The sequence below is a fragment of the Diuraphis noxia genome, unplaced genomic scaffold (genome assembly GCF_037042655.1).
Source record: "Diuraphis noxia isolate RWA-SAM2 unplaced genomic scaffold, SU_Dnox_SAM2 contig0001, whole genome shotgun sequence".
NCBI classification, from domain to species: Eukaryota; Metazoa; Arthropoda; class Insecta; order Hemiptera; family Aphididae; genus Diuraphis; species Diuraphis noxia.
The window spans coordinates 32340544-32365363 of NW_028301711.1; the positions used below are offsets into that span (position 1 = coordinate 32340544).

The 24820-nt window shown below is 33.9% G+C and overlaps 1 protein-coding gene across 6 annotated transcripts in view; it reads left to right on the top strand.

The window, feature by feature from the left end:
• The first annotated feature begins 2502 nt into the window (after nucleotides 1–2502).
• Nucleotides 2503–24820, top strand: part of nrm (neuromusculin) — a 61920-nt gene continuing 39602 nt past the window's right edge. For 4 of the 6 annotated variants that reach the window (XM_015507751.2, XM_015507749.2, XM_015507750.2 and 1 more), the window contains exon 1: nucleotides 2504–3537. In XM_015507751.2, the coding sequence (XP_015363237.2) occupies nucleotides 3333–3537 (205 nt within the window). In that variant the 5' untranslated portion in view covers nucleotides 2504–3332. Of the gene's footprint in view, nucleotides 3538–24820 lie in introns of all 6 variants that reach the window. The other 2 variants (XM_015507746.2, XM_089223216.1) reach the window with 2 other exon arrangements.

The window sequence follows — 24820 nt, forward strand, 5'->3', positions numbered from 1 at the left end:
AGCCATACAAATTATTTTTCAATAAAACAACGTTAAAACATTATACGTGCCCAATATCAGATTCCCAGAATTTCCATTCGTTATAGCGAACATTATTATGGAGCACTCCCTCGAGAACGTATACCTTACCTATACATATTGAAAAAAAAAAATTAAAATTAAAATTCTAAACCAATCGCTCATCTCAAAATCTCAAAACGTGTATGCGAGGTGTGTCATACACGTTTTCGTATAGATCATGTCTCATATAAAAAAAACACACATGCACATTAAATAGGTAGCTGATAGCGAACTGTATCAACCGGTTTGAACCTTTTAAAATAATATGAAAAAAATACACATACTAAATTGAACACGCGCGTATATCTTAATACTAAAATAATTCGCGGGAAAACGATACGGGTAATGTATTTTTTTCACCTACAAGTGTGCAGCGTGTGAAATCGCAATTTCCTTTTATATATTATAATAATATACACTATATAGTACTTATATCGTCGCGTCGTCATGTATGTATATACGATCATAGATATATTATACATATAGGTCACCGTGTTTCCGGTACATAAAATATAAACCGCTATATCGGCTATATAATAAATATATATGCCTACTGTTGCCTCTTTGTCGGACATGATATTATTCTAATATAATATATCTATAACACCTATAATAGGCAAAAATAAATAATAATCATAGCGTGCACATGGTGCATGTATAATAATACGTGAGCATGATATGGTCGTATTATATGCATAATATTGTATCACGTATGTATTATATTATTATTATACTATAATATATAGGTACACTCACAATAATCGATATTGTCGAATTGTGGCGGTACAGGTATATAGACGGCGGCGGCAGGTGCTGCGCGAATAAAACGACCGCCTCCGCCGCGTTATCGCGGAACTAATTGGTGCCTACGTTACAGCAAACGGTACCTATGGGATATAACATGGGACGTATGGGAATTCAGGATCCTACGGGATCGGTTACAGTGTTGTACTTGTAGACTACGTGGATTTTAGACCGATGATCAGTTGGAAAATGTCAACGGGTTTCCAGCACGATTACAGTTTGCGGCCCTTCCATATACAATTATACACATAATATATACCTAACATTGTGAAACGAGGGATAACTTTAATGGGTGGGTAGCAAATCCGTTTTGAACTTAAAAAAAAATTCTAAAAATGTTCACTCGTGCAATATTGTGCGTCTATTACGGACTGCGGCCGACGTCCAATATATAGGTATTAACTGTACGTAATAGAATTGTCTTATTAAATCTACCACGTGAGCGTCGTGAGCATAGTTTTGTGGTCAGCGAACACATTAGATCGATCACGGTGCTCGAGACTCGTATGCCGGAAAAACGGAAAACCCAAAACTTTGTAGAGTATGGCTAAACACGGTGAAAAAGATCAAAATTCTTAGACTCAATCGGTGATAATATATATAATATATATGTATACATAAATTGTACAGTATGTATAAATAACGAATATCGTAACTGCTTTAATATAACACCCGATGGCCACTATTTTCCGTTACCTACTTATAACGTTTCCGAGCGATGAATGATGATCATTATGATAATGATGATAATGATAAAAATATTACAATCGATTAAAATGTTATCGTATACACAAGACTACAAGACTACAAGAGTGACCGTTCTCGCGGTGGCTGTGGCCACAAGCGTGTTGCGCGCGCAAAATCGGCAGCAGCGGTGATGACGGCGGCAATAATACAATTATATTGTTATTATTATTATTATTCGATGCGGCGCTAAAAGGGAATAAAAAAACACATCCCTTTTACTGCCACGTTTATAATATACACTATAGGTATATCTGTTCTGTATAGAGGTGCTATGACAACGGTGACGGTTTCGCTCACCGGTATAGTCGCCACCGTCATTGCGCGGGGTCGAGCGGAGCGCCGCCGGTATTTTATTTTATTATTATTATTATTTATTTTTATTATTTCAAACCCGTCGCAACACGGTACAGCTCACACACACACACACACACACTCACATATAATATATATGTAATAAGTACATTGGTACACTGCAGCGCGGCACACAACGATAATCTCTGTACTACCCTACGCGACGGCGGCGACGGTTCGTCTCTCTCGGGGACACGCGCGCGCGCGCCGGCGAGATTCGTTTTCCACCGCCGCGCTTTTCACCCGGGCGCGCGATAGTCTGTCGATCTCGCCGCCGCCGGTTTTCCACGAACCCACCACCACACCGCGTGACGTCTACGTCGCCGTCGACGGTGGACGCGACCGCCGCGCCGCCGGCAACAGAGAGCGCCGCCGGCGGTCGTAGCGGCAGCAGAAACCGCCGCCGCCGTCATCGCCGGGCCCGGAACCGCGCGCGGCCGTCCTCCCGCGCCCGCCCGCCCATTATCCGTCTGCCACACACCCCTCTTGCCCGTCACCGACGCAAACCTCCCGGCCGGGCGGCGGTGGCAGCTCCAAGCAGCGGCGGCGGCGAGCAGTCGTCAGTCGGTCACGGCGTCCCGGTGAGCGACGTTAGTTTGTCAGTGTGTGTGTATCACAGTCTGTGTGCGCGCGTGTCTGTGTGTCAGCGTTTAGTGGTGTGTGCGAGCGAGCGATCGTTTCACCCGGCGGGGCATAGTGTGTGCCGAGTCTTAGCGTCGTACGGAAACTCGCCGCGCGACCGGAACGGGAATAAAAGAGATAAGAATAAGGAAACCCGTCGGCGGCACCGCACTACCACAACTGTCATCTTCAAGTCACCAAGTTTTATTTTTTTCACTTCTTCTATTCCTTTTTTCTTCTTTTTCTTCAACCACCGCACATTTGGACGACCGCGTGGATCTCGAACACGCGCCCCGACGACCCTCATCCTGCGAGGGTCGTTTTATTAAATTCCGAATCGTATAATATATGTTGACGCGATTCCATTATATCGTACACGACGACCCTTAAATACGTACTTAAAAAAATCCCCCTTTTTGAATCTCCGTCGTCTGCTTTAATACATCGTTACAGTTGCAAATTGTTATAGATTTCGCTGTACGATTGCCGCAGTGTTGCTGGCGGCAGGCAAGGCTATAAATATCTCAAAAAGGCAGACAGAAATAAACACTAAGAAAGAAAAAAAGATAAAATGATCGTAAACTTTTCGGCGCTCGTTGAATGGCGAAGAAGTTACTTCTTTGAAGTGCTCGGAAGTCTTAGAAAAGTCGCAGTGGCTAAACCACCACCGACTCTGACGGTATCTTCCATTCGGCAATGCATTTAATCCATTTCAAGAACATTAGTCATTAGTTAGCACGACTTGATCAATGAAGTCTTCGGACAGTGGCGGAGAAGGTGGTGAAGAAGATTCTGGTGGTGGGGGTGGAAGTACCAAAACAGTCAAGTGGCGACGGCAAGCTTTAACTACTTCAGGTTCAACAATTGTGGGCTGCAGATTGATGATCGCAACAATGTTCATCTTCTTCTTGATCACCGGCACGGCCGCCGTGTTATCAAACTCCACGTTCAAAGGTACTGTTACCAGTTATAATTGTTTACTATATATTTTATACTATACATAATGCAGTAAAACCATATAATACATAATATTATGTTATCGATGTATAAAAACAAATAGTGATTGATCCCTTTAGACTTAGGTTTGTCTATGCCAATGCCACTGCGGAATTGTTATTATGTGAATACACGACGACGTACCGTTACGTCTGGTTGTATTTGTTGACCGCGATGGACATGGCTATTCAAAACGAATAAAAATTAACTTTTCGTTTATTAAATTCGAATTTGTATTAATAATTCTCACGCGAATATTATGTTTGTAACGCATCTTAGTGGTTAGACCGTATACTTAAAGCTTTGTGTGTGTGTGTGTGTGTGTGTATATATATCGATATAAAACACACGAGAATAACGATATTCACCGTGGTCGGTATCGTGTTGTCGTAATGCGATAGGTATATCAGTTGAGATCGAATAGAGCGGGAACGCATATATTATATTATATTATATGATATAATATGAAGGCGCCGCCGATAAGGATATAATATTATGGTATAGTTAATACTTAATATTAATAATGAGTATCACAAGAAAGGGATTGTTATACGTGCATTTCTGAAATGACATTGGGGTTATAATAATATGGTTTACGATGTATAAGTATTGCGTATACGGTAACCGATACGGTGATACCTGAAAAGACCGTGTGTCAGTGGATGGGGATTGTGGTATTGGTGCATGATGGCTATTGTCTTTTTTTGCTTTTCATTATTATTATCATAATAATAATATGTTATGCTATACGTCGACGGTTTTTGCGCACTATAATAATATGCAACTAGATCTATAATAATATTATATTTCGGAACCCTATGTTGAGTAGGTATATTGCATAAACCGACATCTCGGAAATCTTTTCTTAAAAGATAAGTTTCGCTAGAAAGAATTTATCGAAATAGGCAACCTGCCCGAGGTACACAATTTTACTATACAATATGCACAAATATTATAATTATAATACGAGTATATAGATTCCCGGAACAGGAAAATCGTTAAGGTACGTAGTACATACAAACGTGCACCTTACCGAAGCCATTCGAACGTTCTCGATAAGATTCGGAAGTGTGTGCGGGTTGGGGCGAGGGTAATAGTTTCCAAAATCTCAGGATCCCCGGACGTAAAACACACCCCTCCTATAATAGTAGTTCCTATATAACACTTCTCGTCAATCTCTTCGTTGGGCCACGGGTGTAAAACACTCCTGCACCGCCGTTACCACTACCACCACCACCACCACCACCACTTACGACGAAAATCAGTGGCCGTAATAATATATTATTCTTTATCACCATTCACCCGTAATGTTTTATTATTGTTATATAATATGTGTATAATATTATATTATATTATATATTTATATACATAATGGGCTGTAGCCTTTCGTACGCCGTTATAATAGTAATATAGTACCTATAAAATATAATAACATTCTAACCACCGTAATATTAATATTATATATAATCACAATATCGTACATTATGCGCTTTCGGGACGACATCAGTAGTTTTTATGTCGCTCTACGTTCTCAAAAACCCGCGAACGACAAAAACGCATCGTCGCTATAATAACACAGTGACTGCAGCAGCGGCAGTGCTAATAAACTGGTGCGGTTTGCGGAATCCACCGATCTCGCTTGCTCCGTTCTGTCGTGTACGGACGGACGCGTAAAAATAGACTCTTGAGTCTCGGTTTTAAATTTAACGGGGAACACGGAGGCGTATATCACGCGTAATCGTACATCGAGTATAAGTAGCCGACCGTGTACATATGTGTGTGTGCGCGCGCGCGTATATGTGTACACGTATCGCACACAATATAAGCGTGTGCGGCACATATAACGTTATGCGCGCGTATTAAATGCGTCCGATTGGAGGTGGTGGCGATTTTGCAGACGACCCGCAACGGCGCGTCCCGTCCGTCAAGTGAATAATAAAATTCGTCGTCGCCGCCGATCCATTTATTATTAAACACGCATAACATAATATTATACGGCGACCGATGCGCCGCACACGCGTTTATATATAGAAGCGACTCGGGCGATTCGAAAGTTACGCCGCGTCGCCGGTTAAGCCGCGTCATAATATTATGCGACGACGTATGCGTTAGTGTACAATAATAATTTAACGTTTTATAAATATACAGACTACGGACGGCGTGGCGTCAAAAGCTTCGTCGTGGCCGTCGCGTAGTCGACGGTCGTAGTCACAATCGGCGGCGGCGGCAGCTAATCGCATTACTATGCGTGGCGTTTTTATTTTATAGCTAATTTTTTTATCTAATGGTCAACGCGCGTGTTTCTAAATATGGAATCGTCCAGTCGCTTTCGTTGCGCCGACGCCACCCAGTAGTCTTCTTTTATAGCAGTTCCCCGTTCGCCTCAAGATATTAGGCATGTTACGAGTATAATATTATACACCCGTACGTCATCACTATGCACAATAATATAATAATAATTAATACTAAAATTATAACGTTTTAATTACCATTATTATTTTCCGTACTGGCGCAAGCGGAAAGAATCAAGTTTAATAAAAATATCATGATGTACGTGTCTAGATGGTTATTGTCGCGCGCCAAGACCGCATGCAGGACAGGGCGTGGGCGACCACGAGTTTCGTGCCATATATTTTTTATTTTTTTTTTTTGGCTTTTTCATTATATATTATTTTGTTTGTCTCGCCCACCGCGAAAAGACAGAAAAAGAGAGAGAGAGTGAGAAAGATTGAGCGATAGAATAATTCCTTGGAGACCAACTACAGAGTAGCAATGTGTAGAGTTTCCCCAATCCGGCTTAGTTTGGTCGAACGAGACTTAGTCATCGTTGTTGCGATATACAGATACATACCTACATAGTATATACCTAGTAGTAGCTACTACATAATATAATACACAGCGCATTATACATAATATAATAATATAAACTGAAAATTCGATTATGCTTTTGGGCACACGGCGTTAAAGTTTGAAATATTAATGTGTAGCGCAACAGACTTAAATCACTCGCGATTTTTCCGAGTGGGCTATTAAAATCACCGTGCACACCATCCCTCGTCACGTTATACTTCTGAATAAATTTACCACGCGGCGATGCGTATGCATATTGCATAGACATTAGACACACACCATATATATAATAACGTAAAATATAAGTTTAATAATAAATTAGGTACACGTTGCTGCATATATATAGTGTATATATAGCAAATACAATATAAGGCGTAGGCAACTATACTTTCCATTTTCCTCACACCCATTATAGAAAGACGAGCTTAACACTACATATATAGCCCACCCTATATGAATAATATATATATAAATATATATATTCATCCCCGTTTTGTACACAGGAAACTAGTTACACCTTGTATAGACTTTCTTATACACTCTCTCTCTCTCTCTCTCTCTTACTTTCTATATATATATATATAATATATATTTAATGCTTGGGCGTTTCGCCACGAACGACAATGCGTCGATGTTCTTGGGGTGTCGGGGAATCCGGCTGCTAAGACGTGTGGTTATTCCCACGGACGTAAGCGCCTTTGTGATTACGCGGGCGCAGGCCCATATGAGTGTTAATGTGAGTGTGTGTGTGTGTGAGTATTTGTTATAATGATAATGACGATGATGGGAACCACTGCAGCGATCGTGCGGTGTTTAGGGGAAGCGCAGCGTGTGTTGCGTAGGTACTATACGTCATTGCGGGTAGACAGGTAAAAGATTGGCGCGTGTGAAAAACTCTCAATCACCGCTACTGTTATACGTAATACGTATATGAACATAAAAGTACCTATCTACCAGCGTCCCACGTATACGTACGTACTTCGTAAGCCTAAGTACATAACATATTTATGTGGGTGGATGTGTGTGTGCGCAGATGAGAGCGTGAACTTATTGTGTTCGCATCGTCGTAAAATATTATACCAGCCCCGTAATGTGCGTGTATTTACACGTATGTGAACTGTGAAAACTCTAAATAAAAAAAAAAAATAAACAATAATCTCCCGTGTATATCGAGCGAGTTGAAGAATAAATTTCGGATGAAATGGGTATAACGACGGTTGAAATATATTACGTTCACAATATTACTTTCGCATATATACAACAGTAATAGTAATTTTACTATAATAACAGGTAGTAGCGAGTATACGTATACGATACACTATCGTTATGTGCTGTGCATAATGCGTATATGCGTCCTAATTGCATGGCAATAGACGTGCGACGATATGAAAACGTTATAATGATTTAGTCGAAGGGGTGGAAAAATGCAAAACAAAAAAAAATGCTTAAAACGCTATTAACTATGTATAGCTGGTACCTATACAGTATATTATATACATATAAACGTGCATATATATAATAGTGTTTGTGTGCATAGAGCACTAAAAGTACACGATTATCGTGATCGTATATACGTACATAATATTACGTATATTGTAGGTACATTATAAAATACGCGCGACGGTCCGTACACGGGACTTTTTTTTCATTATTATTATTTGTATATTCATGAACTCTACTCGCGGGTTTACAGTCGTCGTATAAGTATATATGTATGAAACGCGAGTTTACATCACCAATTATTATTTTATAAAAGCGTAATATAATGACTGCGCGTACAACGGTTGACATACGGATAGGTGGGTAGAGAATAATAACAACCATAATGATAATAATAATACGAAAAAAAATTGGATACGGTACACTGATTGTAAGTCGATCGCCTATATTATAATCACCGTGTGAACTACGTCCTTGGCGGTGCTTGATGGATGCGCTAGGTGCGCAACGACGATCGACGCGTGACGACGACACAAGACGACGGGAAGGCGCGTATTAATGGTGCGGTACATGGGATATTACCTGGAAAAAAATTAAACAGGTGTTTTTCTTTAACTTCTGCTGTTTTGACACTGTATGGCGTTTCCGGTCGCTCGAGCTATGCCGATGTTTTAAGCCGTTAGGGCATTTTTTTATTTTCTTGTTTATACCTTCTGCGTACCTATCGTATAATATCTATCCACTTCAGATAAATTATCGTATGTATTGCATACACATATTGCATACGTATTGCAAAAAAAAATTGCACTGCGCAATCATGTTCAATTATTAGCCATTATAATAATATTATTATGGTAGTTGTTTTAAGGTACCCACTTTTTCTAATATCGCACCGTTACACTTTTATGACAAAATTAAACAACATTATGCTCCCATAATATTACTATTCATAATAATTTATGGGTAAAAAACCAAGAGGTGTGGTCATTGGTATAGCTATATGTTTTAGTGTTTAGTCTATAAACCCACTAAAACAACGGGAATATGAAAAGAATAATATCGAAATCATTTTCACACTTAAACGCGACCGATAAATAGCCTATATATACATGAATACGTATATATAATACTGCAGAATTATACATACCTGCCATACCTCGTATTGTATACCAAACTACCTATATAAGATGCAATTATATATATATATAACCGTATCAAATTCACTTAAACCACGATATATATACAATCGATATAGAAGTATAACGCCACTACCGAAACACCGTTTATTTTTGTCATCGACATCGGTATAACGGGTATCGAACAACAAAAAAATAAAGGAAACGGTAATGGCTACTGTTAAAGAAGACCGTTTAACCGAGACGGTAAATACGGTGAATATAATATTCTATAGGCATGTTTATTCTATAAATGTAACGGCAATCATTTTAGTGTGGCGGCTTACGTATTTTGTAAACGTGTTCTACTTCTATAGACTTTACTATACTACTACTTCTACTTCTACTACCATTACTACTACTAATACAAACATATAACCTCTACGTACTAAATTAGATAAATAAAAGCGCGTATAATCGTATAAAAACGCTTTATTAATAAATAATAATTGACAAACTTCAATTGTATAATAAACGCTGTAGAAGTTCTCGTGCACACACAAACTACCCAGTACCCATGTATACACGAATTACAATAGCTGTAGGTAGTATTATAAAATATAATAAACTGTATTGTGTATATAGGTGTACATGCGCTATGCGTATATTATTATAACTTGTTAATATTATGTTTTAATACTGAGTAAAAATGACTTAAAAACTATTCTACGCAACGAAATCACGCGTTATATAAATTCTATGTTAATTCACATAATATTAAAGTAGGTACTATTATGGTTTCTACCTCCACTCTTTTAGAATATACGAGATGGTAAATGAGTGGAGGTAGTATTACTTTATGCAATAGTTGGCAGCAGCAGAGGCAGTGCTTGTTTGTTTCAACAGGGCAATTAAAATTTATAATAATGCATCGAGAAAATACCGAGAATACGCGACTTGTAGTGGTGTGGTTGTTCTCCTCGTCATCGAGTATATATACGACTGCTCTATTATAGTAATTATTATTTAAATAATAATAAGGCACGCATATTCACGGGGTGTGTTGAAAACGAGGGATAATCATTGAAAATGTAGATGCATAAATTGAGTATGCACATATATATATATATATACCGAGAAGAGTGTAGGCACTACGCGAGGGCTAAGAAGGGGATATAGCTAGTGGACAACAGCAAAAATATAGAGTATGTATACTGCAGCTTCGGAAGAGCGGATAAGAATAATGAGCTGAGCTTATGTTGAGTAGCACACCAGCACCTATAGTAACTGACAAAACAGCGGTAAGATGAATATACATAATAGCAATGTCGACGGAGGCAGGAACGGTGTGGTCGAGAGTATTATAGAAAAAAAAGTAATATTATATTTTACGTGCTCGAGACTGACAAGCAAATCACAATAATAACGGCGTACATTTAATAATAGGATTTTAAAAATTCGAATTTAAAAAATAAAATTATAATAATAAAATCACATGACAATAATGATACAATATTATATAATAGGTACTTATAAATTAAATGGCCGTATTATGATATAGATTCTGTTTATATTATTTTACCTACTCGTTGTATTATTGTATTTGTGAATAACCGTTTGGATTTATTTTTTATATATATTTTATATCGACTCTCATTGTTGGATTTGCCTTGTTATTTTTATGATTTGAATTCAAGTATATTATTATAATATGAAAAATGAGAATTTCAAAAGATTTTTTATATTTTACAATATTATATTTGTATTTGTGAATGATTAAGTATGTTCACATACTGTAATGTATGGCATTTGGAGAGAAAGATTGACAACTCGCCGCGTATAACTTACTGTAGTAGGTACAGGTTCTATAAAGTACTATAATATTATATAGTTATTTTCTTTTAGTACCTATTTGAGAGCGTATATACTGAAAACTATTTTATGTGTGCATACATGCAGAGTATTTTCTGCGTGGTTTAGATGGCGGCAGTACTTAAAAGCTGTTCGTAGAATCTTTGAGATTTAAGAGAGGGTTTTTCGCCACTGTAGGATTTATCAGCCCGTGATTCCTGTACAGTGTACGCGCCTGAAGCCGCAAGTCTTTATACATTATATAATGCGGATATATGCACGAAACCGTATATTATGGAGTGACAAAGGCGACTATAATGTACGAGATTATAGGCACAGGAATTAGTGAAGGAAAAGAAGGGAGATTACTTGATTTAAAAAAAAAATATTCAAATTTAAAATATACCCCAACGCGCTTTGAACTTCCATTTAAAATCAATCTCGTTGTACTTACCTATACTTTACATTAAATTATATAGTTATACAGCTTTTTTATTTTATTTTATGAATCTAAATATATATATATATATATATTATACGAATGCTTTTGTACCACCACCGCATCGATACCAAAAAAAGCAACGTTGTAAAACGTTACAACTTTACAAGTTCTTCGTGTAGCGTGTATAAAATGTACAAATTCAAACGCGCGTCATCTTAAAGTTAAATACTTTATCGTGACCATTACGACGTGGCTTTTCTTCGGGACACGCGATAAGCCGTCGTTTTCATAATATAATATACTGTATATGTATAATAGGTATATTACCTATAGGTACTGCAGTGGTATACGACGACGTTTGTTTCGATGTATACGTTTTTCCGGTGTGTAGACTACGTGCTTAGACGCAAGCCCGGCAGGATTTTCGGTCGAGTGAATTTAACGTCAAAATCGAGTGGAAACCGGACGGCGCGGCGGCGGTAGATTCTCCCACGAAAGGTAATAATACGGTGGTGACGGCGGTAACGAGTCAGTGGTAAGAACGGCGGGCACCACCTGCTGTTGTTATATGACATAGACGAAGAGTATGTTATGTTATTGAGCCATATAGGTATACTACTAATGTGAAAACCACAATTAATTCGTATTCACATTCCACGAAAGAGTATATTATTTCGAACAATAGATGGATAAATGGATGTAGATATATACAGACAACGGGTGACTTTGGATGAAGTGTTATATAAAGAGAAAAGAAATAAGAGCGAATTCCATTAAAGTGTATCTCCATATAGTTAGTTTTTCAGTATGCACGAGTTATATAATATTGTCGGGGTGACAAAAAAAAACAACCGGGGCGGTTGTATTTTAAACCAGTATAATAAACAAGTTTAATATTTATAATGAAAAATCGCAAAAAGTTTACTATAATAGATGTTATTGTGTTTTGACCGCATTTAATAGTAATGAAATATTACTGTATACTATATCATAACGTTTATACAACTATTTGCTGAAGATATTCTCGTTAACGATCCAACAAAGACTACGGACAATATTATGAAGAGTTAGTATAACGGTAGATATTAATTGTAGTAAAGAAGTAATCGAGATCATAGTTAGAATGTTGGGAAATATATTTTATAATAATAATTATAATGAATGAGAAATGGAACGTTTTCGAGATGTGACAATAGAACATACGTGAAACTCCGTCGTTCGTGAGACTTTTCTTACTTTAAATAAAAACTGCGATTATAATTTATAAATTAAATAAGAGGAAAACATAAATTCTGGTTTAGTGGAAAAATGGAGCGCGGGAAATTGGAATACATGCTCGTTTGATGTTTGGCGAGTGATCAAAAATAATTAAAAAAAATCATACGGAAATACGATATACTTGTAAATAATGTCTATAAATGTATAACTTGGATGCTGCGTAACGCGACTATGACGATAATGCTATAAAACAGCGTTTCGCACATGTATTCTAAATTTTTAATCCTCAAATAAATAACATTAAAATTGTTTTAAAACTATCTTGGCCTGAATAAATTATTTATTATTTATCAGCATATATAATTAGCGATTCGATTACGTTCAAATTAGCATACAATTTTATATTTTAAAAATCGTTGTATAATATTGTAATAGCTGTTTATCATTTTATTATTTATAATTTAGAAAAATAGAACAGATATGACTTCCGTATAATATACTAAGAACGTGTCTTATTATACTTCGGTACCTATTTCGCTTCTACAACAATTTTATATGTATAAAACATAGGTACTTCTAAATAATAATGGAGGGTATAAAAATAATGAGTTTACTTGTTAACTGTTTGATGTTTGAATTTTTTAAAGTATTTATTGAAACTCTATTAAAAATAAATTGTATTTTATAAATATGATGTAAAAATTAAATTGCTATAATTCATAAACATAATGATTAATAATTAAGTTAGAACAAGTCTATATCCAAAAATTATAAAATTAGTAGAGGTTAAGTTAGTTGAACGATTCATTGCTAATACGTATAATTATCTATTATTTTTTATTTATCTGTTTTTAGAAACAAGCGTATCGGAAAATTCACCTTAACAAATCATAGTTGAATATTTCTAATCTAATCCCTAGTCATTATAACTTACATTTAGTCATACACGTAGATATTATAATATATTCATGATATATTGATTAACATTGTTTAAGGAAAACTTTAAGTGATTTGGTAATATGAATATGTAAGTTGACCTACATTTCAATAGTAAAAAATAAAAACAATTTATTCTACATTCATTTCTCATAGATGTAGGTGTAACGTGTTACCTTTTATTTGATATCTAAAATAATTATGTGACTATAATACAAAGTTGTACGAAGCCACGTCACTTTCTGACTTGTGTATAGTATTCCATGTCCCATCTTATATCATATTTATTGTATCTTAAATCAATGAAGTGATAGTTAATTCTGAAAATTTTATTTTATTGACTTTTACCATCTTAATTCTTAAAACAAATATTTTAACGTAATCAAATATATATTGTTTGAAATTTAAATTTTTTTATGATTGACAATATTTTCCAATTCCATAAATTGAAACCAATTATTTTCTTATATATATTAGTTTAATTCGATACAGTAAAATTCGTTTTTTACCATTCATTATGTATTTATATTATAAATTATTTTAATATTATTTAACACTTCAACAAATACTGTTTAAAACTGAGGTAGAATAAGGAATTATTAAATTGAAACGAAAAAAAATGATTTTCATTATGTTTAAGTTTAATTCTATTTTTATCGTCAAAAGATTGAATTTCAGCATTGTTGGAAAGACATTTTATGAATATTGAATATACAAACCTAAAAGGTCAAATTATAAATAAAATTAATTGATTTGAGTAAATTAATTCAATCTCAGTAAAACATTTACCAAAATATATAATTTAAAATATTTTATTGTGTCGAGTGACATACCTATACATGGTTGTGCCTGAATATAACTCAAAACTTAACGAAAATGAGTTTTTAAGGTTTCATTAATTGTAAAAACATATATATCATTTGAAATAGTAATTTTAAAAAAAATTAAGTGTTTTCAATGTGTTTTAAACATATATAATATATATGCATATATATATATTACTTATTTGAAAAGATTTGACTGTCAAAAATATGAAAACGAGTTAAAAATAAGATTGTTATTCCTTATATTAGTATGTTCTCCATTATATTATAAAATATTGAATATGGAAAAAATTAGAACTTAAGTGAGATTTATTTACTAATTTAATTGTTTGGTATTTGCTATATTTACATGATTTTATTTATATAAAAAATAAATAAATGATAGTATAATTGGCATGACAGTCTGATGGTTTCTCTTTAAATAAGTAAATGGTCAATTAGAATGGTGATAGGTATAATTCTTTTGATTCATTGTATTGGATAGTAATACATGATTGATGATGTTTTAACGATTGAAATGCACCTATAGAGGATTTTTGTACTTTAGGCTCTTTAAATATAATTCATTGTTTGATAGTATGCAACGTTCTCTGAACGTCAAATAACATACAAATAATGATTTCTCAAACATATGCATCATTATATATATATATATATATATATATATATGTATATTACGTTATAAGAGATATTTTAAAAACATATTAAAATAAAATAACAAATTACTGTCTAATAATATAATGTGAGAATAATAGTTATAAAGTTAACTATATAGTTATATATATAACTATATAGGATAAGTTGTGGAAAATCGAAGTACTTTTATTGCCCCAAAACGTGACAACAGACACAAAAAATAAAAAAATTACAAAAATAAAACACATATCATTGTAAAATCAATACATTCCTCGCTCCACTCAGAATCTAAAATAAATGTTACAAGACTAAAATAAAATGTCATCCGGCACGTGTCAATTAGAAATATCAAATAACATTTTAAACTCCAGGAAATAATAGAGTATTATATAAATAAAACATAAGTTATTAAAAGTAATTAAAGTGGACACCTTACTACGTCATTATAGTCTTATTGGATCAATGATATAAAAAGCAACTACAACTTGGATCATTTATTCAAACGTGCAATCTTCAGGGTTTGTGAAAGCACCTTAATTACAGTACATTTAAAAGTACTTGGAATATTTTTATGTGAGCAATTAATAAAAAGTTTATTTAATTAAAATTGTATTATATTTTTTCAACTTCGAGTGAAATAAATCTTTTTCACGATTTTCTGTATTCTGCACTGACATCGCTCTGCACGCAAAAAACGCAATAAGAACAAGTTAAGGGTAGATTGAATTCGTTTACATTATGTGCGTGAATTTAAACTATATATAGACTCGGTCTTGATTTAACATAAATGAAGTTCGTTAGTGATATATACTGAATAATACAAGCTTCATAATTTCAATAAATGATAAAAAAAATCGAGAATTTATATTTTCTATTTTAATATAGCTACATATGTATATTAATATATATATATATATACGTTGGTAAATATTTATTCTTATATTCTCATATATTTTTATATAATACTACAGTAATTACATCTAATTAATTACAATTTTTTTTTTTAATTTTATGTTTCGTGATAAAAAAATGAAAAGATATAATATATAATTTACAAATTCAAAAACATATTATTGTATTAAAAGTGGGGCTGGCTGGCGAGAGTTGCATGGGGGAAATGTTTAAATACGTCGAATCACCCTATAAATTCGTCGCCTTTATACTCGAATCATTCGACCGTGGATTTATTATACGACGACATAATATTATTACGTATTATATATATATATATATATAATATATACACAATATACATGGAGTGCAGCGTATATAATATATTTATATATATACGAACATCTAACTACTTTTCGGCACTGTTTTTCGCTAACAAAATCAAATATTATCCCCAACACACTTGATTTCAAAATCACCTACTCTATAATAATGACTTACGACGTAATATTATATACACTTCTATATGGTTATATATAATAATATGTAGGACGTAGGTAGGTACACTATAATACAGTATACAGTATATTACAGTCGTTATGACTGCACCGGGCGTGTATATTTTATGTGTTTAATCCACATAGCGTTGTGTATACGGTGAAATTAATTTTCACAAGCAAAGACCACCCTTACTATAAAAAAATAAAACTGCTCTAAGAAAATTTCATTACATTACGTGAGTTATCTTGCAAACTGCTGCTGCCGCCGGGTGTATTTAATAGCACTATACACAATATATAGTATGTATATGTAAGTATGTACATATACGAGCATAATATATACTATCTATGTTTAAGTATAGTATGCGTAGTACGTATAATATTATACACACGTCACTTTTCCTTTTTTCTTCTCAAAAATATGTAGTTTACAGAATGCATAAAAACTTACCGTCGTCGCAAGGACCTTATTGGTTTTACAATGATGTGTTTTTTGTTTTTGCTTCGGTAGAAAACACATTTGGGGACAGTAAAAGTAGCATTTGTGATCGAGAGTTTCATATATAGCCAAACTATTTATCGATTAAAATGTGAACATGGGAAGTAAGTATACACGATTATATAGGTAATGTTTTTCAAATTTCCAGAGTTCTTGGTGAATTAATTATAGGTAAATTATATTACATCATAAGATATAGTTGACTTTCCAATAATTTATAACCACCAATAAATATATTTTGTAGTGAACCATGATTATTTACTACAATTATAGAGTCTAAATTAATTGTGGGTATTGACAACTATTTAAAATAATATTGTTAATTTAAATTAATTAACTTAGTACGTATTTCTTGCTTTTTATATAATTTGTTTTTTTAACTCTTAAAATGGTGTAGAAACTAAATAATAGCTTGTATGAGTTCGAACTCGGAATCGAAGTTTCCAAAGAAACAATTGGTTTAAAATTCAATACACGACTGCATATTGCTCTCGCGCCAAGACGGGTGAAAAGTGTAATCCAAACACCGCCTAGCCTCTTTATCCCGTGCATCTTATCTAAAACACTTATAGCATACTACTGATATATTATCGTATTTGTTTAATTAATACGCTTTTGTTGTCCCCAAAGCCCTGAATAATCGAGAAATTTACTATATCGCAAACATTGTTCACTTCAATACAGTTTATTTTAAATATACAGAGTGATTCACCAGGGATGCTCACATCCGTTTTTCCTTTAATTCGTTGAAATTCTAATTTTTGGAATTTGGAGTAGATAAAGTTAAATTCTATGTTTTAAAATTCTTGATAGGTATATTATGTATATTACTACTTAAGGAATGTCATAAGATTATGTTTTTCATTTGAGCGCCGTCTTTTTATACTGAGCCATTTTTTATAAACTTTTTTTTTTAAACTTAATCATGCAATTTTTTAGTAATTAAAATGTTTATACTAAGGGTAATGATCTCTAAAAATGGATTTACAAAAATATAGAATGAATTGGATCTTGTTATACTTGGACCATTTTTAAAAATAATAAATGTTAGTATAAATTAATATAAATTAATATAAATTACCTAGTTAATTACTATACTTAGTACACAAAGTTAAATTTTTGAATAATTTAAAAATAACCGTTCGGATTTTAACATACGCACAGATATGGTCTTTAGTTATACTCCATTAAAAATTCAGAAAAAAAAACAGATTTTGAGTAACTGCATTATTGAAGAAAATTAATGTGGCTGAGCATGATTGGTGAATAAAGCTGCCTACTACGACTCGGGAAAATATATGTTGGGACGTCGTCCACGTTTGTTCGGATATAATATACCACCGCGATAATGTCACTGGAATAAGACAGGCGAGCAGGGATTAACTATGCAGGGATTTTCGGGCCGATCGTTGCGATCTCGCCGTTTGGCTGGAAGATCCGTCCGTCGACGTTAACAAATCGTATTAGCACTGCGGATATTTCGTGTATACAATATACAATATACATAATATATCATATATGTTAGTAAACGCCTATACATAATATTATTATCTTGCGTCGAATCGGCTCCCCAATATATATATATATATATATATATCATAACGATATAACGTGATATCATTATAGACGTGATGGTAATCCTTACAGTGTATGTGATATATAAACACATATTGTGAAATTTATATCTAACGCTAATGCGCAAAGGGTTTTGATTCGTCGAGTGACGCATATATATATATATATATATAATATATGTGTTATTCCATGTTATAATATAGACGCCGTTTATTGGCAACGGCTTTGACTGTCGCGCACAAGAGCGTATAATTAATAACGTGCGCCGTTGTACGCCTTATGAGTCGTGAATTTTACGTATATATATGTATGTACGATCGTCGTTTCCGTATAACTATTTATATTATATGTATATATAGATACATATGTATACATCACGCACCACGTCGTCGTTGAACGATGATGTTTTCAGCGAGATGACGGAAACATATATTTATTTAATGTTTCGGGCGCAAGTGGCGTAGGTACATCACAATACGCGTACATCAAATGAATAGATGATTTTGAGTGGCGTCGAAATCGACGGAAACTGTTATATACATGTATACGGATATTAATAAAAGTACCTATGCTGAATTTGAAGGGCAATCAATTCCTGTGATATGGTTGTACACACAGTTATTTTAATTTTCTCAACATATTGACAAATCGTCAGTCGTAAATTATTAATTTTACTACACGTTCCGTGTCATTTTTATAGACTGAACCTGTACGAATAATATAAACCTATATTATAGGCGCATATATATTTCATATTATTACCTTCACACCGCATCGGCATAATATTTTATCATTATTAACTTTATAGCATTTCATATTACTTACATTATTTTGTTTTCCTATTTGATAGGAATGGAGAGATTTATAGATTCCACCCAACCACTATTCTTTCAAAAAATAAGAAAAAATATCGTTTCTGTCGGCTTCTGTTCATATTTCATACTATCTGCCAATCGATCCCACCATGTATAACATTCATAAAAATGTGGAAAATCAGTTAAACGTTTTAGAGTGCACTAAAATTTTATTGAATCGATTATTAAAGTAATTAATATATACTTAAAAAGTTTTTTTAATTTTATATATTTTAGAGCTTATCAGAAAAAGCTCGACGATTAACACAATTTAAAATGTTAAGTTTATTAATGTATAGTTAAGTGTGAGTTATTATCTTAACCTATTAACGTATAATTTATTTAAAATACCTATATCATCAATCAATGATTTATATTATTCTATGGGTACGTTTATACAATGAATTTAGGATAAAATTAGTTTGTATAATTTTTTAACAAAAACATTAAATTGTTATTATATATGTCTGCATATCTTCAGACCAAATTAGGAAAATGAGCTGTTGCAAATTTGTTCATTTTTCTTTCTAGGACGTAGATTCTAGGTATGAATTCAACATTTATAGTGCTACCTGTGACAATCAGTTAGGTAATTATTATTTTTATAAAATATCAAGCTTTATGAACTATGTCAATCTAAGGGTGAAAACTCTAAGAACTGTTTTTTTGTATTTCCATTTATATTGACATAACGCAAAATAAAACGTAACCAAGAAATATAAGAAATATCTGATATTGACTTTAAAATACAATTATTTGTTACCCTTAAATTTGCTAATAATTGCACGTTTTACATTTATAAATTGGCATAAGTTTTAAAATATCTTCTTAATGGCGAGGATGAAAAATACATAGTTTTTGCAATACTAAATCCATTGTAGTGTTTGAATCACCGACAATCACTGATAATTTGTTTATGAAAGCAGATATAGTGAATTTAAAGTCCTTGGAAGGAATATATTTTATTAATTCCTCACAATTCGTAATTTTGAACTAAGAAGTGATTTTCATTATTGTGAAATTTTTGAGAAAATTTTGAACTGTACTTCTGTTTTGGTAGTACCTATTAAAAATAAGACATTTATATAAATTAACAAGAAACCAACATAGCTGTTTATCCAGGCTTTAAAATAACTTTTAATGTCATTTATTTTATTTTTTTGGTGTTCTATATTCGACTCCCGATATAGAAATATATATATATATATATAAATGTATCTTTGCTTTTGAATACATCGGTGCAAATTGATTACTATTTTGGATTATTTTTGTCGTGCAGTAAATGATTTATTTAAATATTCGAGATGCTTAGATTTCAACGTAGATGCATCACCGTAGACTTAAAAAACCCGTGATGGAATATTTAAATACAATATGTTTAATTTTATATAAGTTACAAATTATTGAAATAGTTTATATTTTCTTTTAAACAAACTCTTAAATTTTGATTTTACTGATAAATTTGTTCACAATAAATAGTATTAATTACTGCATTTTTTTTTAAATTACTATCTACTCAAACTAAATTCCTTCTAATGATTTATAATATATATATATATATATATGCGCTATTTAGTATATAAGTAATATAATAATAATTAACAACTAATTATCATCTTAAAATTTGTAAGTTCACGGTGAAATGTTTAAGATGTACGGTACCTATATAATATTATTTATATAACTTTATTGTGTTACAGTAAATAATAAATTCCTTATGAGTAAAAATATGTAAAACCACGAAAAAGAATAACTTTTTTGAATTTACATTTTTTTTTTTATATATATATATAATCAAATATTCGTATACGATTTTCGTTTGACCTTTGACATTCAGGCGCATATCCAATTTATATTTTTCGTAAATAGCAGTGCGTCGTATCGCGTGGTTATATTGGTTTTCGGAACACGAATCGCTTTGGAGGCTCAAAAGTCGTATGCGATAAACGTCGAGATAGAAATCATTTTATGTTTTAGGGATAGAAAAAAAGCTTAAAGGCATGATGTATCCCATTATACGTACAATATAGTCGGCGGCGATAATGTTATTTTCTCGTTTATATGTGCGCGCGAAGGCGAATGCTTAGATTTTTTTTCTTCGAAAGTAATATACCCGCTTTGATATTTCACGCAAACACGATTTCAGATATATATTATAATATAGCGTATATGTATATATATAATAATTATATAGAGTGGTGAATATTAACGAAAGAAACGCCGATAAACCAATTGGCGAACAACTCGATATATAAAATAAAATATCCGCTCGGTCGAGGAAACGCGTTGGCGCCGCGAGGGTATAAATAATAATAATATGCACACACACACACACAAATTCACATTATACACGCACACACATATGGTAGTCGAAGAAATCATAATATCCGACGCCTATTTGCAGCCTCTGGCGATTTTCAAACGCGGTTACGCGCGGGGTATCGCGGAGGGTTGGTTCTTTAATGGTGGTGATTGGTGGTAGGGAACATATTGCAGAGGGGTGGGATCTCCACAGCAGCAGCAGCAACAGCAGTCGTCGGCGTCGTTAATTTCCTCTCTAACATCCTACGAGAATACCTATTTGTATATATGTGCATAATATACGTAGATGGGTTATATACGCATCACGCGTATAATAATATTATTATATTATTCCGCGTTTCCTCGTTATCGATAACGCCCGGGGCGTCGTTATTTAATCGTGTCGCCGGAATTATAATATACGCCGCCGCCGTGGACGTGGACGACGAAAACGTCGTCGTTCGTCACAGTAATTTATAATTGATTCTCCTCCGTCGCCAATGGCGTTTACATTATCTTGAAGCCCTCGAGAAAACAGTTTGACGACTTTGACGTAATGTATTATTACGTCTAGCTGTCGGGTGCTGTGGCAGTTGACCGACTTCCGCGGGAGACTTTCGAGAATCTTCCGATTGTCATCAAATATATCATTATCTCGCGAAAACTGCTATATACGCTGGCTGCTACGACATTTAGCGAACGTCGTCGACCGTACCTATAATATTATTATTATAATACCCTGACTTTGGGCAGATTGCGTGTCTTCGATTGATGCTCTCCAATCTCCGCCCTCACCGAGCTTGTTACAGTATTCCGAAATCCAAGCATTATATTATTATTACTATCGTAATAATATATCATTTCGTTTAATTCCAAAATTAAAAGAGAGACCACAAACGCTTAAAAACCAATTCAATTAGAAACTCATCAAATATTTATGATCAAACTACTATACGTAGGTTATAATTTTATATTATTATATTATACACGTACCAACCTACATTTTTGTCATACCTATTTAATATTATTATCGATCGCTTCGTCATAATATTGGTTAATATATATATATCTCGTCAGATATACATGAAATATGCATATTTTAACCAGGCGTTATTATTTTCCCATTCCGATTGTACATTAAATTTACATATGACGTGTGCTGGAAAGTCGTTAAAGGTTTTATCATCAGAGAGTGCATAATTCCGATTTTCATTCACGCTTTGCTCACCACGAGTAGTGGGACTAAAATATTGTGATTATAATCTCTTGATGTATCAAGTATTTCTCGTGTTATAAAGTTGATTCGACTCCGCCGCTATGTAGGCGTTTTTAATTATTTTATAATTTCTACCCTAAACGAGTTATTTTTTGTACTCATGCGAGGTAGATTGAATTAATGTTTTCAGCTTTTGGGGGACGCGCGTTTAGTGCTACAGATATGTGATGATGGACGGATATGGAACATCGCGGGAAACGGTTTCGATCAGTCTGCAACGGAAGCGTCTATAGGTATATTGATTTTTATCTCCATCGTTACACACAGCAGATTACATTGTATTATGCACAAGCACAGCAGGTTATTTCGTGTATAATGGATGGCAATTTGTTTTTTGCTCGGCCAGAGTAACTATAACGAGTCGAAATAAAAAAAGATTCTATGGCGTATAATCCGAGGTTCCGTGAATTCGCAGAGACCATGTAAACACCTGCTCGCGCCTAACGAGCAGTAGGTACCCTATGTCGCCGTGATTACATAATATAATATATATATATATATATATATATATAAACATTATACATATTATTGTACATAGGTATTAGTAGTAGTGTTGCCATCCAAATAATTCTGTCGCTGCGCGGTCCATTACACTCCCGTCGCGTTTTACCAATAATAATAATATAATATGTTATAACTATATATACCTTCGACAATATCGTCATTAGCCGAAGGTATGACAGAAGGCGGCTCTGCGGGTCGTTAAACCCACGCGCGAAAGCCACCTCGGCCGTCGAATAGATCGTTATTACTTCTTATAAAACTACGACGACGAATGCGAACAGTGAACCTAAACCATTCGTATGATGTAGGTATACGAATTACGACCGCGCGACGACGGGTCTTACTGCAGCTGATTACGACGGAAAAAATCTGACAAAAGCAACGAATATTCTCTGGTATTCCGGTATTTTTTTCTTCTTCAAATCTTCTCCGTCAAAAACAACTCATACAAATCAAATACTAATATATATATATATATATATATGTTATAAAAAAATATCGCCAATTATCGCCGTGTAGTATATAGGTATACTTACCTAATATTTATCGATCGGCATTCGATATACATAGACATATTATTTTACCACGAGTGCGATGCTTAAGGTTTGTACTATAATTATGTACAAAATACGACGAGAACTACTCTATATTATGTAAGTACACGATGATGACAATGACGAATAACAAATAGCGGCGGCGGCTGCGGTTAAATACAACAACAACCGCGTAGTGTACCGATTAGTATATATTAGTATACATATAAAATATATATACACGCGATGAAAGGGTGATAGAGAGAGCGGTGGTAGAGGACGATGAGGAGCAGGCGGAGAGACGAAAACTTTCCGAGGCGGCTCGTATGTAATATGTATGTATATATAATAATATATATATATACCCTCTTCCGTTCGGTCGTTAATTAATTACTCGCAGGAAAAGAGCGGTCGATCGATAGCGCTTGTGTGCCACGTGTGTGTGTGTGTGTGTTCGTATTTATACCGAATAATATTACGGGCGCGGGGCCAAAGAGAATTTTAAACACCCGCCGCCCGCCAACCACGGCTGGTAACGCGAATCCCTCTGGAACACTGCACGAGAGCGCATCACAAACAACCGTACACCTACATATACTATATATATATATTAAACGCGTGTACACGTCCAAGTACGCGATTTATAGTACGAGTGTATGATACATATATATATATATATATATTGGTAGGTAGGTCAGGTAATATATGGGTAGATTGGTAGTTACCAGCTATATACCATGCGTATATTATGGTCGTGGTAGCGACCGCAGTGCGTGTTCGAGACGCGGTGGCGGCGTGTTCAGCGAAACCGTATTTCTTCGAGGTACCTATATATATAAGCGCGAGACTGTGTGGTGATGCGTGTGTGTGTTTTGGTGCAGATCAGTGATGGTATACTGTATAATATATACATTATGTTACTTGTTATTATTATATACATTTCGTAGTTATTAGAACCAAACCCGCGGTTTTTCGCTGACATATACGTGTATATAT